General features: G+C 42.0%; 1 protein-coding gene across 1 annotated transcript in view; it reads right to left on the bottom strand.

Moving 5' to 3' along the window:
- Positions 1–2,402: 2,402 nt before the first annotated feature.
- The window catches only part of FAP (fibroblast activation protein alpha), a 59,711-nt gene continuing 46,027 nt past the window's right edge, over positions 2,403–16,086 (bottom strand). The window contains exons 21-26 of the mRNA XM_006037449.3: positions 13,864–13,918; positions 10,105–10,204; positions 5,917–5,975; positions 5,056–5,128; positions 4,705–4,778; positions 2,403–2,760 (exon numbers count right to left, since the gene is read on the bottom strand). Coding sequence (XP_006037511.1) covers positions 2,659–2,760; positions 4,705–4,778; positions 5,056–5,128; positions 5,917–5,975; positions 10,105–10,204; positions 13,864–13,918 — 463 coding nt within the window. The 3' untranslated portion in view covers positions 2,403–2,658. The remainder of the gene's footprint in view (positions 2,761–4,704; positions 4,779–5,055; positions 5,129–5,916; positions 5,976–10,104; positions 10,205–13,863; positions 13,919–16,086) is intronic.

The raw sequence follows: 16,086 nt of genomic DNA, 5'->3' as shown, positions 1-16,086 counted from the left end.
AAATTTACTTATTTGCAAGATTAATAGATCTCTGTCAGTTTACAACATCCCAGGTGCATCTACACATGCTATTAATTTGAAATAGGCTTACTGTGAAGTAAACCTACCTGGAGCACATCTACATATGCTCCTTCCTGGGAGCAGATTTGCTCCCAATGGGAGCAGCCTGGTACAGAGCTCCTTACACCCTGCTCTGCCCTCTGGAGCAGTAGCCAGGGGGAGCTCCAAGCTCCTCCTGGGTGCTAGCCCAGGGGCTGGCAGGGAGCACAGGAGAGCTCTGCTGGCTGCAGCAGCAACTATCTCCTGGCCCTATACACATCAGGAGAGATCCTGATGTGCAGGGGGGTCAGGAGGCGGCTGATGCTGCAGATCTCTTCTGCTCTGTGCATATTGGGACAAGCCCTGTGCACAGTGGGGTTTCCCCTGCACAACCCAGGGCTGGCTGGGAACTATTCTGAAGCAGTTCCCAGCCAGCCCTAGGCTGCATGGTGAGAACTCTCCACGTGCAGCTAGAGCTGGCTGGAACCTGCCTCAGAATGGGGCAGTTCCTGGCCAGCTCCAGCTGCAGGGAGAACTCTTTGTGAAGCCCAGAGCTGGCTGAGACCTGGCCCAGAATGGGACAGTTTCTGGCCACCTCTGGGCTGTGCAGAGAAGCAGGGAGGTCCCCAGTCCCAGTACTGCTTTGTTCCCAGCTCCCGTGGGGAGCCAGGAGCTGAGCAGCATTGGGATGTGGGGTGGAGGGTTCGGGACAGAAAGCTACCCCGTTTTGGCACTATTTGGCTTCCAGCTTCTGGGGGAAGCTGGGAGCTGAGTAGTGCTAGAACTGGGGGAGTTCCCCATCTTCTGTGACCCCCTAGTGTAGGAGCTGACCAGGAACAAATTTGCTCCCAGCCAGCATTTACACATGTGCTACTGTACAGTATCTACTGTGCAGTTGGTTTACTACCTGTATTTATGGGTGGTAACCAACTGTCCAGGAGACTAATTTACTGTATAGTAAATGTGCACACATGTAGATGGTGACATGTTACTGCACTGTATATAAGTCTACTGCACAATAAAGCATCCCAAGTAGACACCCCACTTTGCCTACATGTAGATACTTACATCACCCTTCTTGCTTCCTTATTGTCAATCTGAGCAGGCCCAGTTCATTGTCCTTTGGCTTAAAGATTTCATTTTTCATAACTCTCCTCACTTTTATTCAGTTGCTGTTTGAACATCCAACTCTGAAATCTTGAAATGCCACACCCCAAGGGATGATGAGGTCGAACGGTTATAAACTACTGCAAGACCGTTTCAGGCTGGACATAAGGAAGAATTTCTTTACTGTCCGAGCCCCCAAGGTCTGGAATAGCCTGCCATTGGAGGTTCAACCTACATTGAACACCTTCAAGAGAAAATTAGATGCTTATCTTGCTGGGATCCTATGACCCCAGCTGACTTCCTGCGCTGGACTCAATGATCTTCCAAGGTCCTTTCCAGCCCTAATGTCTATGAAATCTATGAAATGTAGTCTGTGCTCATGAGGGTTCCATGCAAGTTGCTATTCCCCAGTCATGGATAATAAATCAGGTCTTAAAAGCAGAGCCTATAAAACTTTTAGGCCCACCCCTGTGCTGCTGCTTTAGAAGTATTGAGTTCAATGAAGTTATTCTGGTGCAAAGGCAGAGTCACGCAGTGGTGAATCATGGTGCTCTCACACAGGGCCTTGATTTACTAAAAATATTTTAAATGTTTTAAGAGTATCTGAAAAAAGCAATACAAATCTAAATATTTTTACACTACTTTCTTTCAATTTGTAGGTGAATGGCATTTGCGTTTTAATTTAAAGTATTGATGTTCTGATATGGGATTTGAAGGAGGCTGTTGTGGCGAATAACTTCTGAATAAGGGAGGCAAATATGCTTGTAATAAAAGAATTACAAATACAAACAGAGTCACCCATACTGAACCTATACTTGAGTTTCAAAAATTACAAAACAAAAATCATTTTTTCATGCATGTCTGAATGTTTACATTTTAGTCCAGACCAAAATCTAGGAGCTCAATGATACTTACTTTGTCCATGTAGAAAGCACTTAGGCATTCAGGACATTCCCTCTCTTTCACAAATCAATCTTAAACCTTATTTCCAAAGTAACTACAGTTTAATTTGGACACACATGCAAGCTTCAGGCTGATTGTCCAAGCTGCAACTCCAAACCTTGTGAGGATCACACCTTGCTAGGTTCTGCCCCAGATCTGTGCTTCTGGGACATTAATTAAACACACTGCTTTCTTGTCGTTGTCCCCATCACTGAGCAACCATATTCATCTGGCTTTACAAGTTTTTTCCTAAATGAGCTCCTTTCTCTTCATCATAAACCAGAATCTGGAATTTGATTTGTATGCAAGATGAAAATAAAAGTACATTGTATTTTAAATTCTGATTTTATTTTTTCTAGCAAATAGGTGTTAATTGTGCCAAAACATGTATTAGCATTTCTGCTAATATACAGTAGTAATTATGGATGTAAAGGCAAAAAAAAAATCTTAATCCTTAATTATTAATCCACCTTTACAATAGACTTAATCTTGCCAGAGTTATCATTGCATTCTTTCAAGGCACTCTATGCTCCCAGCAATATTCAGGATCCCTTATGCTGCACACTCCGGTTACTCCAGAAGAGAGAAACACTGTTTGAGGAAGTGGGTCATGTGGGTATAGAGATGTTTCCTTGAAAGGCCTGGTATTGCATGGTTCTGATCCGTGTACCACTGAAAAAGAATAACAAAAATGACTTGATTGCTCAGTCCTATTATAACTAAGCAATCTCACAGCAGGTGTTTATTACCCTATAGAAGATGTTAGATGCTTAACAAAAGCAAATAGATAGATCTTGCTAAATGTTTTCCCATTTTGTTATCTATTTTTGAGGCATTTCCATTTTATTCATCTGACTGAACAAAGTTTCTAAATCATCTGTAAGTCAGAGTCAATGCCTCATAACTGCCAAATTAGTTGCATCAAGTCAGGCAAAAAACTCCAAACTTCCAGATGTCCCCAGGGAAGTGACTCTGACATGTGCTGCATGATCTTAGCAACTGGGTCACTGACAAGACAGACTTGACTAGCAACAGTAGGTTCCTGCCAACCAGCTCTATCTAAAAATTGTGGAGTTCTGTATTAGTGCAGTGCCCTAGACATTATATCCACTATATTGAGAAACCTGATATAGAAGGATTGTAGTCTGTCTTGGAAATAGCACCAATTATTTTAACCTACTTTATTTTAAAGGACAATGTGCCTTTTACAGTTGTTTATATCCTTGCATCATAAAGAAACTTTGGAATATGTATTTTTTAAAGCCAGATCCTTCTCTCAATTGTGTAGTTGCAAGAGAACCAGCATAATTCTGAAGTGCACATGAGGAATTCAGGATATTTGGAGCCTACTCAAGGATCTATAGTCTTTTGTAATTCAACAAACCCTACCTCTGCGGGAGTTCCTGTAGACTCATGTGTTTGAGACCTCATGGACTGAGAAAATGGGGAAGAAGCAGAACAGGAAAGGACAGGGACCAGGTTCAAGCACTTGTCATTGAGCAAATACAGTGGGTATTAGGCCAGGGATGAAGGGTATAGCAGCAGTAGAGCCTGGCATGGACTCAGTGGGTGCATCTACACATGCTATTAGGGTGCAGCAATAAACTCCTATGCATATTGCATGAGAGTTTACTGCTCCCAGGTGCCACGTTTGAACATACATCTGGAATGGCAGCACATTGAGTCAGATCAGAGCAGCCCCAGCTGCCAGAGGGCCTTGGAGTCAGCCTGCTACCCTGGGGTTGCTCCAGCCTGGTTCAACATGCTGTAGGGGGCCTGTCTGAGGCATGAGGGTACTCCAGTGCAGGGCTAACTGCAAGGCAGCTGCCATTCTGAAGCACCCTAGTACTCCAGCCAACCCAGTCATTGTGTATGCATGTGCTGTCGAAGACTAAAAAACTCCACAGTAAGATGGTACTTGTATTTATAAGTACTAACCTGCAGCAGAGTTAATTAGCTTACTCCATCTTAATAGCACTGCATGTGTAGATGCTGAGACATTTACTGTAGAGCTAGTTAGATAACTCCAGAGTAAATGTCTTCTGTAAATGTGCCTATTGTTTTGTTCTTTCTGCATCATTATGTTCTTCATTCATCCTTTTCAACCTTGCATCTATTCTACACCTCTCTCTGCCCCTGCTGCCCTACTCAGAATTCCCAAATAAACTATTTGTTTCTACTGCAGACATAGTGCTTAGATGTTTCATTCTTTTTTCCCTGGTCATTCATCCTTTGCCTGTGATTGACATGATCAGCCCCTGTGGTGGCAGCTCTAGCTTCTGAAGGCAGCTCCTCTTTTATTATATAGCGACAGACCCAGGAAGAGGCATATAAGCTGGTTTCTCATTCTATTTTTCCAGGGCTCCAAACTACTCTCTGCAAATAAGAGAATGACCATGTGGAGAAGCAGCTGGAAGGAAAAAATAGAACCCATCATGTTTGGCAGCTAGTTTTTTGTAAGCACAGAAAAATGATACCTACATCAGTGTTTGAAACTCACTGGGTTAAACTGAGCTGTTAAAAATGTCACCAAATGTTAGATAAACTGCTTAATAGAATTATCAAGTAGATAATTAGGAAAATAGGAAAAAAAGAAAATAGTTTGATGTTATCTACCATTGCCTGGAAATCCACCTGTGCGTCAACCAGAGCTTTAGCAATCTGTGCTGAGTTCTGAAAATGCACGTTATCTGGAAAAAAGGGGAAAAAACAAACAAGGAAGAGAGTGGCTGTTAAAACCTAGTAAGTATCAGAAAATAAAAAGTCCTAGTACATTAAGTTGAGTTCATCAGTTGTTGAGTGATTCAGCTGACATTACTAACAATGAGTAGGCATTTCTTAATATACTGGATGGAAATGTACCAACCCTCTAAGTACTGACCCTAATTAAAGGCACAGAATGATACTTAATGTTTCTCAAACAAAGTGTTTCTGGCTCAGTATTTGTACTGCCTTTGTGAACCTTACCATCTGCTGTTCCGTGGATGAGGAGATATTCCACATTTTGGAAATTCTTTGCTCTCACCATTACTGTTGAATTCTGTTAATAGAAAAAATGAGCAATTCAGCAGTTGCAATTTAGAGCTCTTAGTGTTACAGGTAAAGGCTTCATTGTCTAGTATAACACTAATCAAATCATCATATAAACTGTAGTGACTTTTTATGTCTGGGATTGTAAAGTAGACATATTCAGTGTCCTCTTCCAAATGTTGGTTCACATAAATCTTGTGCCCCTACTTTGTCTTACACTGAGGTCACGCCACTCACCTACTCCAAAGTGTTCTACTAGAGCAGATTGGGATGAAGATTTTCTGCTATTTGGGCTGAGTATTAAAGGCCTGATCCAAAGCTCACTGAAATCATTGATTTTTGAGGGATTTTGATCAGGCTGTATATAGGGTCAGAGCTGGTATGTATGGTGATTGAGGGGAATGGTGATTCTTATTGGGATGGAGGACAGAAGAGGTAATATGCCTTTCCAAGATGTTCAAGTCATTATTACCACAGATTCAGTTTGCATGAAGCAGCTTGCATATCATGCTAAGAAGATAAACAGTAACATTAATCTTTCAGCATCTTTCTGGTACGTTTTCCTTGATTTGGTTTGGTGGAATTATCAGAACTGACACCCTTTGCCCTATTGGGAAAATATGGACCATTTAGTACAGAATGTTTAGGACTATTAAATATAGAAAAAAAGAGTGACTATAGGTAGGTTAATTCCAAAATAATCTAATACCAGCCCAGGTAGCTGATTTACCCTACCCCCTCTTTTGTGCCAATGTGGTTCAAGTTTAAGAAGAATGAACACAAGAAAATAATTCTTACTTTGTAGTGTTCAAGATTGTCTGATGGAAGACCCATAAATCTCTCTGTGTAGATAGATGCTGTAAAAAATAAAGTACAATATACATGATATTTTAAATACTGCACATTTCAATGACTTCAGTTGTGCAAAATAAATGATTATTTATTTTAAATTAGATCTCTGCCCTCTCTCCCACTAGCCTCATAATACAGGATGCCAGAAACATAATCACTTATGAAAATGAATAAATGCTGCAAGTTTACCTGGTCCTAAATACACCTGAGTATAATAGGCAGCTAATGCATGTGGAATGCTATTTCTTGAATCAGACTAGGGACAGACATTCAAAAAACCTGAGCCTGAATTGATTCAATCTTTGTAGGTTAGTCTAATCTGGGTAGGCTAAATCCGTTTTGTAACTGGACAGACATCCTAGAAATGCAGGCACATGTCTGCAGTGGCTCAGGCTAGAAGCCAGGGGGTGCTAGAGCAGCCCTCCCTTCCTTCCATAGGGCTGAGCTGAGGGGAGCGTTGCCAGGCACAGGGCACTCTGATTATTCCACCCACCCCCCCCCAAGCTGCCCAGCAGGGAATGTATATCACCCTTCAGTCAGTGTTTATCCACCCATTAAGAAAACAAAGCCTCTCTCCATTAACTAATGGAACTCTTTGTAAACAGCTTTTTTAAGGAAGGAAATTAAGCTACCTGTTGATTAGCTCCAAAAAACCTGTCTGCCTGTCGTTTCCCACAGCACGGACCCATAGCCAGCATGTGATCTGCTAGTTAATGCTGAGGTCTTTGTAAGGCAAAGAGGAGGGGGGAATAATCTCTGTTTAGCAGGGAGAAGCCAGGCAGGTGCTCTGTGCCTGCAAGTCTCTGCCAGAGCTCTGGCCAGGGAGCAGTGGGGCAGCTTTGCTGTGGAGCAGAGAGCCCTGCCCAGCCCAGACAGCATGTCAGGATGCTGGGGGTGCCTGGTTTATATCTTAAACCACCAAGGGGTCTGGGACAGACATTGCATAAACTGGTTTGACCCAAATCAGTTAAGTCTGAGACTGTATTCAACCAGGTTTATCTCAAACCCGTTTCAGCCATTTTCAGAGTGGTTTATGTGCACTGAACATCTGTGCACTGTTCTGTTACAGGTTTAAACCAGGTTCTGATCACTTAAACCAGTTTATGTGTAATTTCTGCCCCTAGCCTCAGCGTCAAAGCTAAAAAGTGGCAGTTTACCTAGAATAGCTGCTTCCACAGACAAAGTCCCTCAACTGAAACTGCTTTACCCTGCAGTGTGAAACTGGGAATCAACAATTCAATTTAGCAACTGAGGGGAAGCTGTCTGCAAGCCAGACCACAAGGGGTTTTACTGTAACCAGCACCATGAAGTAGAAGTATAGGCAGGGCACTGCTGAATTCCATTCTGTCACCCTTCCTGTTCAACAGCTGCGGGGGACAGGAGATGGCATAAGTATAAAACTGTGTATATGATGCTCAGTTCTTTGACCGTTTTTCATACACCAGGATGCAAAGGGAGTTGGAGTAAGGATTAATGTTACCAAGTTTCCTAAAAATTTGCTAAAGCTCTCTCCAGATATGAGGGAAAAACAAATACACAATTACTCAATATTTCCCTCTTAGAAAAAAAAAGGGCTAGAAATTCCTTATGAGGTCACTTTTTTCACTTTAGCCAGATCTTAGAAGATATAGCTCGTGGACAGTTAATCAAGCACTGTTGAAATATATAGCAAAAAAGCATGCTCCTCTAACATGTGCCTTGCTAATAAAACAAAAAACAAAACCAGCTGGGCTCCTACAGCTGAACCATCCCTGTCCCAGACACAGTTCTGACTTCACCAAGAAGACCCATGGAAATCTGTGACACCCCATGAAGCAGCACCACTTTCCAATGGCTTTTCTTAGAAGGGGATAAGATAACATAATCAGCAACAATGGGTCAAGCTGGGATATCCTGCTTTTTTAATCTATAATGTCCCCACAGTGCCAAGTGGGGATTTGCACTTTGCACCACTTAAGTTTTATCATCAAGGTAGATTACTTTTACACTGTTAAAGCTCCACTCTGCTCCAGAATTTAAGCTCTTTGGACTCTCCAGGACTTATGTCATGGGTTTTACTGATGCTGGTGTGAAGGAAAACAAACATCAATGTCAAATGAATGCATCCTTTTTAATCATCATGGTAGTTTTACTAACAATACTTTATGCTGCCATTGCACTGCTTTACCACTGAGGACAGAGGAACACATATCCTAAACTGGCAAATACAGATCTTTTCTCCATTTTCATTTCAGGTCTTTTAAGTCAACTCCCAAATTATAAAACTATTCAAATATGAAGTTTCTAAATGTCATCTAGTCAAGTATTTTCTTTTTTAATTGAAACATACAGTGACTATAAAATGTGTTGTCATCTAGTGTCAAACATAACAATATTGGGATTATACTTTTCTTAAAATCTTTTTTCTTAATGATTGGCATCCTTCTGATTTAGAGCAAAATTCTTCCATCTGTTATACCACTGCAAGTCCACTGAGGTTAAAGTGCTTGAGTGGGGGATTTAGCTTGTTATCATCAAAGTAACAAGGGTTGAAGTAGAAAACTACTTTAACCAAGGAGTCTGCCTGAGTATAATTTCCATGTCCAGCTGAACAGTTGTGCTTCAGAGATGTTGTTAACAATTTACAGGAAATGGAGAGAGAGTTCTTTGAAAAAAAGTTTATGGCTGTGATTCTATGCTGAGCATTCAGAAAAGCCTTTTGATATGACTTTGACAGCGCTGGGGGTCTTCCTAATTTATCACTGCCTCCCATTTTTGTTCTATGGGTTGTTAGCAGTGTCTGGTTGAAAGTGCTGCATGGTGCAGTCTGGCCTCTGCCACTCCTCTCTCACCTTTACTCCTAGCATTGTCTCTATGTGAGGCCTTGTGACTAATTTATGCAGTGTTTGCTTGGGAGTCATTCTCCCCTATGTGGACCAAGGCCTTTTAGGATTTGTTTTATATCTCTGGCTCATTTACCCTCTTCTGGTATGGAGGCAAAAGAACTATAGAAGTGATATCTCCATCTAAGACTCCAATCCCTTGAAGCTGTTTGAGGATTATAAATGCTCACAACTGTTTTTTCGCATAAATAATATAAAAATATCTTTCTGCCTGAGTTCTGGGAATAATTTCTCACAAGAAAATAAAATCTGAAAAACATTGGGGTCAATGCAAAACACAGAATCTGCAGGTGGAATATTCACCCAATATTCTTTTACAAAAGTATTCCCATTTAACTTGCAAAACATAACACATACAAGAGATGCATGTACTAGAAGATGGAAGGTGAAACTTTCCATTTAACCAAAATGTCTTCTCCCAGCCAGAATTTTTATGCAGACAAATGCACATTATATTAATTTCCTGGAAGTATTTATTCTTTGCTCCTGAAAAAACAGAACCAGATTCTCATTTACAAAGAAGCTCTTTTACACCATGCTTGCAGTGTGAGGGAGTTGTAAAATGAATATATTTACATGACATTTTCACCTTTAGTGAGATCCCTTGACACTGTCACTGAGGTGTAAAATTTCCTTAATATAAATGAGTGCCCAAACTGCAGACGGTACATATAACACAACATGGAGTTCAGCTGGTACCTAAGAAAATAAGGAAGTAACTGAGAATCCTCTGTGGAAGCTCCTCTAGGAAAACTGCATAAAACACTTCTGATTCCAGATGTGACTGAGTACATCTCTTTTCAACCACTTTTCAGAAATAGCTTTATGAGCTGTAAGGATAAATGAGTCCTATCAGGGATAATTTAGCAATAACCAGTGAAGGATGACTCTATCAAAGGCAAGGAAATCACCTCAGTTGCCCTTTCAATTTAGTAGCAGAGTTTTAACAATAAGAGTTTGCAGGAAGCCCCCATGCAGCACTCACTGAATGTATACAGTTGGCCAAGAGGGCTTTACAGATGCACAAGTGAGATTAACTAACGAGCTTTCTGTCAACTCACAACATTTGTTTAAATCAGCTTGTTGCAGCTATCTGCAGCAGGGAGAAGATGAAATGGAGCCTTGCAGCGTTTTTATTTCCAGGTGATGGCAATTTCTTTAAGTTGGCAAACTCTTGCCATGACTTCATGTAGAAAGTCATTAAATAGTATGTCTTCTTTTCCAAGACAGTGCTTATTAAATGTTTCCATACCGTAATATTCCCAGCTGGAGACAGGAGCCACTGCTATTCCACATTTAAATACTCCACTGCCAGATCCAAGTGCCAGTGAAGTTACATATCCACCATATGACTAGAGAGAAATCACAGGGAGATTAATATTCTGTGGTGAAGTCTCACTTTGTTCTGTGAATGCAAGTAATAAAACATTACATCCAAAATAATTATTTGCTTTGACAGCACAGGGAAGGAGGGAAGCAATAAGAGGCAAACCAATTGAGTCTAGTCAAAGAAATATTTTGCCTCTTTTTGCTGCCTACTTTATTGCTGCATCCAGGACTCTGGTTTGGCCCAGCCCCAGGTTTCCTCTCTTTTACTGAACTACTTAGATTCTCTTAAAAATTGCTATATCAAATTAGCCACATCCAAGTGGCTATACACCAAAAGGCTGTGGATGTTCACTTCCTTGCAGGCCACAATACTGCTTCAGGGGAAGGTCAAGCTTTCATTGAAGGTCTTCACAGTTTGTTACTTCCCTCCAGCTTGGAGCAAAGGGATTTTTTTTTCAGGCTATGGTCTGGTCCCATGTCTACAACATGGTGTTTCAATTAACTGCCTTTCTAAAGCAACAGAAAAGAGACTACAGAATGGTTCCAGACCTTAGACACTAAAGGTCCAAAAAGTAAGCTTTACTTAGTGCTGTATCCAAAGAAAGGAGAATGAAACCTCAATATCAAATACCTTTGTTTAGGGACAGATCTAGGGGGATGTCGTGGTGCAGTCACATTCCCCATCTGCTGAAACCACTGTCTTTGGCTCACCTGGCTGCAGAGGGAGCCCCACAGCCACTCCTGCCCTACTCCAGCTGCAGGCCGCAGTTGTGCAGGGTGCTAGGTTTCCCTGGGAACAGCAGCAGCAGTGGGACAGTTTCCTCTTTCTGCACCTGCTGCTCCCCCAGTGTGATCCCTGCTGGCTGGGAGCAAGCGCTGGAAGGAGGAAACTGTATCCTGCCACTGCCATTGTCCTTGGCTGATGCAGGCACTGGAGCAGCCCCAGATCCCCTCCTTCCCAACTCCAGCCTGGGGCTGTAAGGGACAGCTGTATGGGGTGCCCAGCTCTGTTGGGATCATTGGTGGTAAAGTGCAGGTTCCTCCTTCCTGAGTCTTTTCCCATCCAGCAGGGGACACTGGAGAGGAGGAGACAAACAGGCACGAAGCAGACTTCAGGGAGGAAGCTATGTGCTGCTGCCTTGGTCACCAGCTGAGCCCAGCACCCCATGCAGCTGCTCACTGTAGCCCTGGCAGGATCAGGGCAGAAGCAGCTCTGGGGTTCCACCTACACCCTGGTCAGTCAGAGACAGAAACAGTGGTGGCAAAATGGGTGTCCCCCCTCAAGTGCCTGATCCCTACCCTGCTCCCCTGCCAGAACAGGGGTTCGCCCCTCCAACCATAGGGGTGGGGTGTGCTGCACCCTGTTTAGGAAATCCTGAATCTGCCCATGCCTTTGCTCACTGAGCTCACTCTCATAATAGAACAGGCACTTGTCATCTCCAATAATTACATCATTTCCTGTTCCTGAAACCCTTTTTCTCTTCTAAAGAGCTGAGCTGAAGCTGCCAGAAAACTAGGCGGCACAATTACTACCTCCCACTGGCTGCTGGTTCTTGGCCTGACTCTCAGACTGGGAACCAGCAGGGAGAACTAGTTCATAGCTGGAGATAAGGCCAAGGGAAGAACAAGCCTGAGCTCAGCATGGCTCTGTGCAAGCAGGTGGGGCTGGTTGCTGAGAAAAGGTAGACAGGAGTGTGAGACATTCAATCCTTTTGGTTGCGGGGAGCCTTATGCCTTATGTGTGTTTTCTACTGGGTGTCCATATTTCTGGAGCAGGGAGACAACATGGAGATGGAGGTAGGAGCCATGGGACTTGTGTAGAAATTTGAGGATAAATGTTTGCATCCTCTATTTTCAAGGGATTTAGGGAAATTTAATCCCTGCTCAACCCCCCCCCCCAAACAACCCCCGAATATTTGAAACTGCAAATGCTGAACCCGCGAATAACGAGGGTTTCCAGTAATGTTTATTGGCAATAACGCTTCTATCAGGATAGAAAGGAAGGACACATCTTCCACTTCTATGAAAATATATTAGACCAAAAAGGGTTTTGGGGGGAAGAAGAAACAGAAAATGACAATTTCCCCTGTACAAATGAAGACTAGCTGCCTGTGAAATAGTGCCATCATTTTAATAACATGCCCACTGATTGGATACGTTGTATCTGACTTGTCAAACATCACAGTTTTCCCAGAAATGTATTTTATTAACTTATCAATGGGAGTTTCACTTGATTTCACCCTAATGAATTTCATCTGTCTCAGAACTGTTTACTGATGCTCACCAGGGTAACTAAACTACTAGCTAGCATTAACGTCATATGTATTTTTAATAGCTTTGTTCATGTGTCTTCTCATATCAGCTACCTGATATTGTTACACTTAATCTGAGTCTTCTAAAATTTATTCTGCAATGTGTTTCTGGGCAAGCTGTTTACAGGAAAACTGGGGCAAGGAAAATCAAAACATACAGTTGCAGACCAGAACAATTCTCTTGGCAGAAAGACAGTTGGGTAAAGAGTTGGAATAGAAACTCTTTCTGAAAGATAATTTAAAAAATGAGCATCTATAAACAGCAAAATACTGAAAAGAATTATTTGATCTGTAGCTAGTATCCCAGTTTGTCCAATAAACTCTTCTAGCTACTGATGTCTATTACTTTGTTGGGACAATATTTATTGTTCTCTCTTAAAGCTCTGCTTTTTCTACATGACTAAAATTAGCAAGAAGAGGAAAGAACAAATTATTGTAGCAGCTTCTTCCTGTTCTATTTGGAACAGATTATGCTCTGGGAGACTGGACATAGATACTCACAAATAGCTTTTTCCAGTATGAGTCAAATTAGAAAATACAGCCATTTAAAAATAAAGACTACGGTGTGTAAGACTTCTAGCACTACTTTGTTTACACTGGCAATAAAATGGTGTGAATAATGGTTCTTGTGAACTTCACTAACTCCACTTGCTGGTCTCCAAGTTGAGACAGGAAAACTTATTTCTTTAAGACCTTCTCTAAAAGGTTTAAGTTAATTCTTACCTTATCCTATTTGGTTCACCCAACTCTCTGGGGATGTGCAGGCTTCAGCTCGTTTCAATGAAAAAGAACTGATTCTAATTTGAAAAAGAGGGTTTCCCGTCTGCCCCCATAGAGTTCATTCTAATGGACTATTTCAAGACCAGACAAAATAAAGAATGGAATGTTACGAGTCTTGCCAAGGTCAGTGGTTTCAGACCAGATGGGTTCTGTTCATTTTTTAAATTTCAGATAATAATTAAGTTCCTGCCCCTTGAATGTTGATGTCAGCACCAGGTTCAAATGAACTGCTGAATTAACAGGGAAGCCAACCTAAACATCTGAGTGTCAATTGGCTTCAACCAAAAACTGCATTTTGGTTGATAGCTATTCAAAATTCAGCCCAGGTCTGCCAAAGAGCTTGAAATCCTCAGAGAACTTGGCCCAAATGTGGGATTTATAATACAAATCAGAGTCCAGGGGAGCATTCTGCCTTACCATGGCTGCAAATTTTAGGCTTCTAATGAGATAAATAGCTCATTTTACAATGATACCCAAAGTTTGGAGAAGCAGCTTTCAAGAGTCTGTGTGACAGCAAGAAAGACTTTTAGAAAACACTAAAATGATTAAGAAAAAAACAAGAAATATCAAAAACAGCAGCAATGACTTACCCAGCCCCATATTGCTATTCTTTTTTCATCAACAAAACCCATTTCTATAAATTTCCTGTTGAAAAGAAAAAGCACAATTATAAATGCCTTATTTTTTGCTAGGCAGGATTATTTATCTAACATTTTGCTAATAAACAAAAACAAATCAAACTTCTTGCATTCTTTCTGAACACATCAGATTATCAGACAGATATACCTCTAAGAACACCAACTGTGTCTGACTTCTACAAGGAAACAAGAGATTCATAAATTTTAGGGACCAAAAGGACCACGACGTCATGCAGTCTGATATCATGAAAGAAAGAAACGCCCCACAGTTCAATCTCCTTGCTCCCTTTTTTCAAGTCTAAACAGAGGAGATCAGAATTCTACCCCCTGCAATACTTAAGGACCAGCAGAAGTACTGATCACAGAGTGGAGTGGTAACCAAACAAGACAAGCTCAATAAACACTAATGTCCACCTTAATCTCAGATTGTCTTCAATTGGTCTCCAATTTAAAATCACCATGTGATATGAATGATACAGTGTGACATGATATTCACAAGTATAGGAAAGGAATTAACAAGATGTACATATGCCTAAACCTGGATCTCCTGCTGTTGTAATTTTACTGGTTTCCTAATGCCAGCCTTCGCTCTGTTGTTATGGACACATAGGCCTCATCCTGCAAGGATGCTCATCATATCTAAACCTCTCAGGAGGTATTTTGCAGCTTTGGGCCATAGGATTAAAGACTCCTTGTGGCAAAGACTTGTCTTTTTAAAAAAATTGCATTTAAAGCATCATGTACATTCCTGACACTGAAATCAAAATATCAAGGATAACCTCTCCAAAATAGGTGCTTGGTGAAAAACTTAGAGAAAATGAAAAAGCAGATGTTTATTAAGGTGCTCAGCTGTTAGGCAAGTTGAAGGGAAAAAAACAGAATTAATAGTGACAAGTTTTGTGTATTGCACTTGTTCATAATTCTGGAAACATTTTGAGAAAGGAAAGATGGGTTTATGCACAGGGATATTTATCTTAAGAAGCCACTTAGAAAAGTAGCCAAATAATAATATGGGTGAATTATCAGTGTACAGCGTAGCAGGCAGTGTGACACAACAGTGAACAAATGTCAGGGAGAGTAAAGGCAACACAATAAGATCACTTGCTTTCAGCTAAACTCATGTTCCAGATTAGAGGCAAGCACAGTGAGATAGATAACAAATAGGGTCAGATTCACCCCAGGCTCTCCACCAGGACAGCAATACTCAAAAAGATATGGTATGAATTGGGAGGGACATGGCTAGATATGGACTGACACAATATGCCCATATCAGGGTCGGTATCAACCTGGAAGGGTGTGGGCAGTGGGGTCCCGCAGGGCTCGGTCCTTGGACCGATACTCTTCAATGTCTTCATCGGCGACTTGGACGAGGGAGTGAAGTGTACTCTGTCCAAATTTGCAGATGACACAAAACTGTGGGGAGAAGTGGACACACCGGAGGGCAGGGAACAACTACAATCAGACCTGGACAGGTTGGACATATGGGCGGAAAACAACAGAATGCAATTCAACAAGGAGAAATGCAAAGTGCTGCACCTAGGGAGGAAAAATGTCCAGCACACCTACAGCCTAGGGAATGACCTGCTGGGTGGCACGGAAGTGGAAAGGGATCTTGGAGTCCTAGTGGACTCCAAGATGAACATGAGTCGGCAGTGTGACGAAGCCATCAAAAAAGCCAATGGCACTTTATCGTGCATCAGCAGATGCATGACGAATAGGTCCAAGGAGGTGATACTTCCCCTCTATCGGGCGCTGGTCAGACCACAGTTGGAGTACTGCGTGCAATTTTGGGCACCGCACTTCAAGAGGGATGTGGATAACCTGGAGAGGGTCCAGAGAAGGGCCACTCGTATGGTTAAGGGCTTGCAGGCCAAGCCCTATGAGGAGAGACTAGGGCACCTGGACCTCTTCAGCCTCTGCAAGAGAAGGTTGAGAAGCGACCTTGTGGCTGCCTATAAGTTCATCACGGGGGCACAGAAGGGAATTGGTGAGTATTTATTCACCAAGGCGCCCCCGGGGGTTACAAGAAATAATGGCCACAAGCTAGCAGAGAGCAGATTTAGACTGGACATTAGGAAGAACTTCTTCACAGTTAGAGTGGCCAAGGTCTGGAACAGGCTCCCAAGGGAGGTGGTGCTCTCCCCTACCCTGGGAGTCTTCAAGAGGAGGTTAGAT

The sequence above is a fragment of the Alligator sinensis genome, unplaced genomic scaffold (genome assembly GCF_000455745.1).
Source record: "Alligator sinensis unplaced genomic scaffold, ASM45574v1 scaffold1779_1, whole genome shotgun sequence".
Lineage (NCBI taxonomy): Eukaryota > Metazoa > Chordata > Crocodylia > Alligatoridae > Alligator > Alligator sinensis.
Note: the sequence above shows the minus strand (reverse complement) of the source record. Positions and strands in the feature narration are given on the sequence as shown.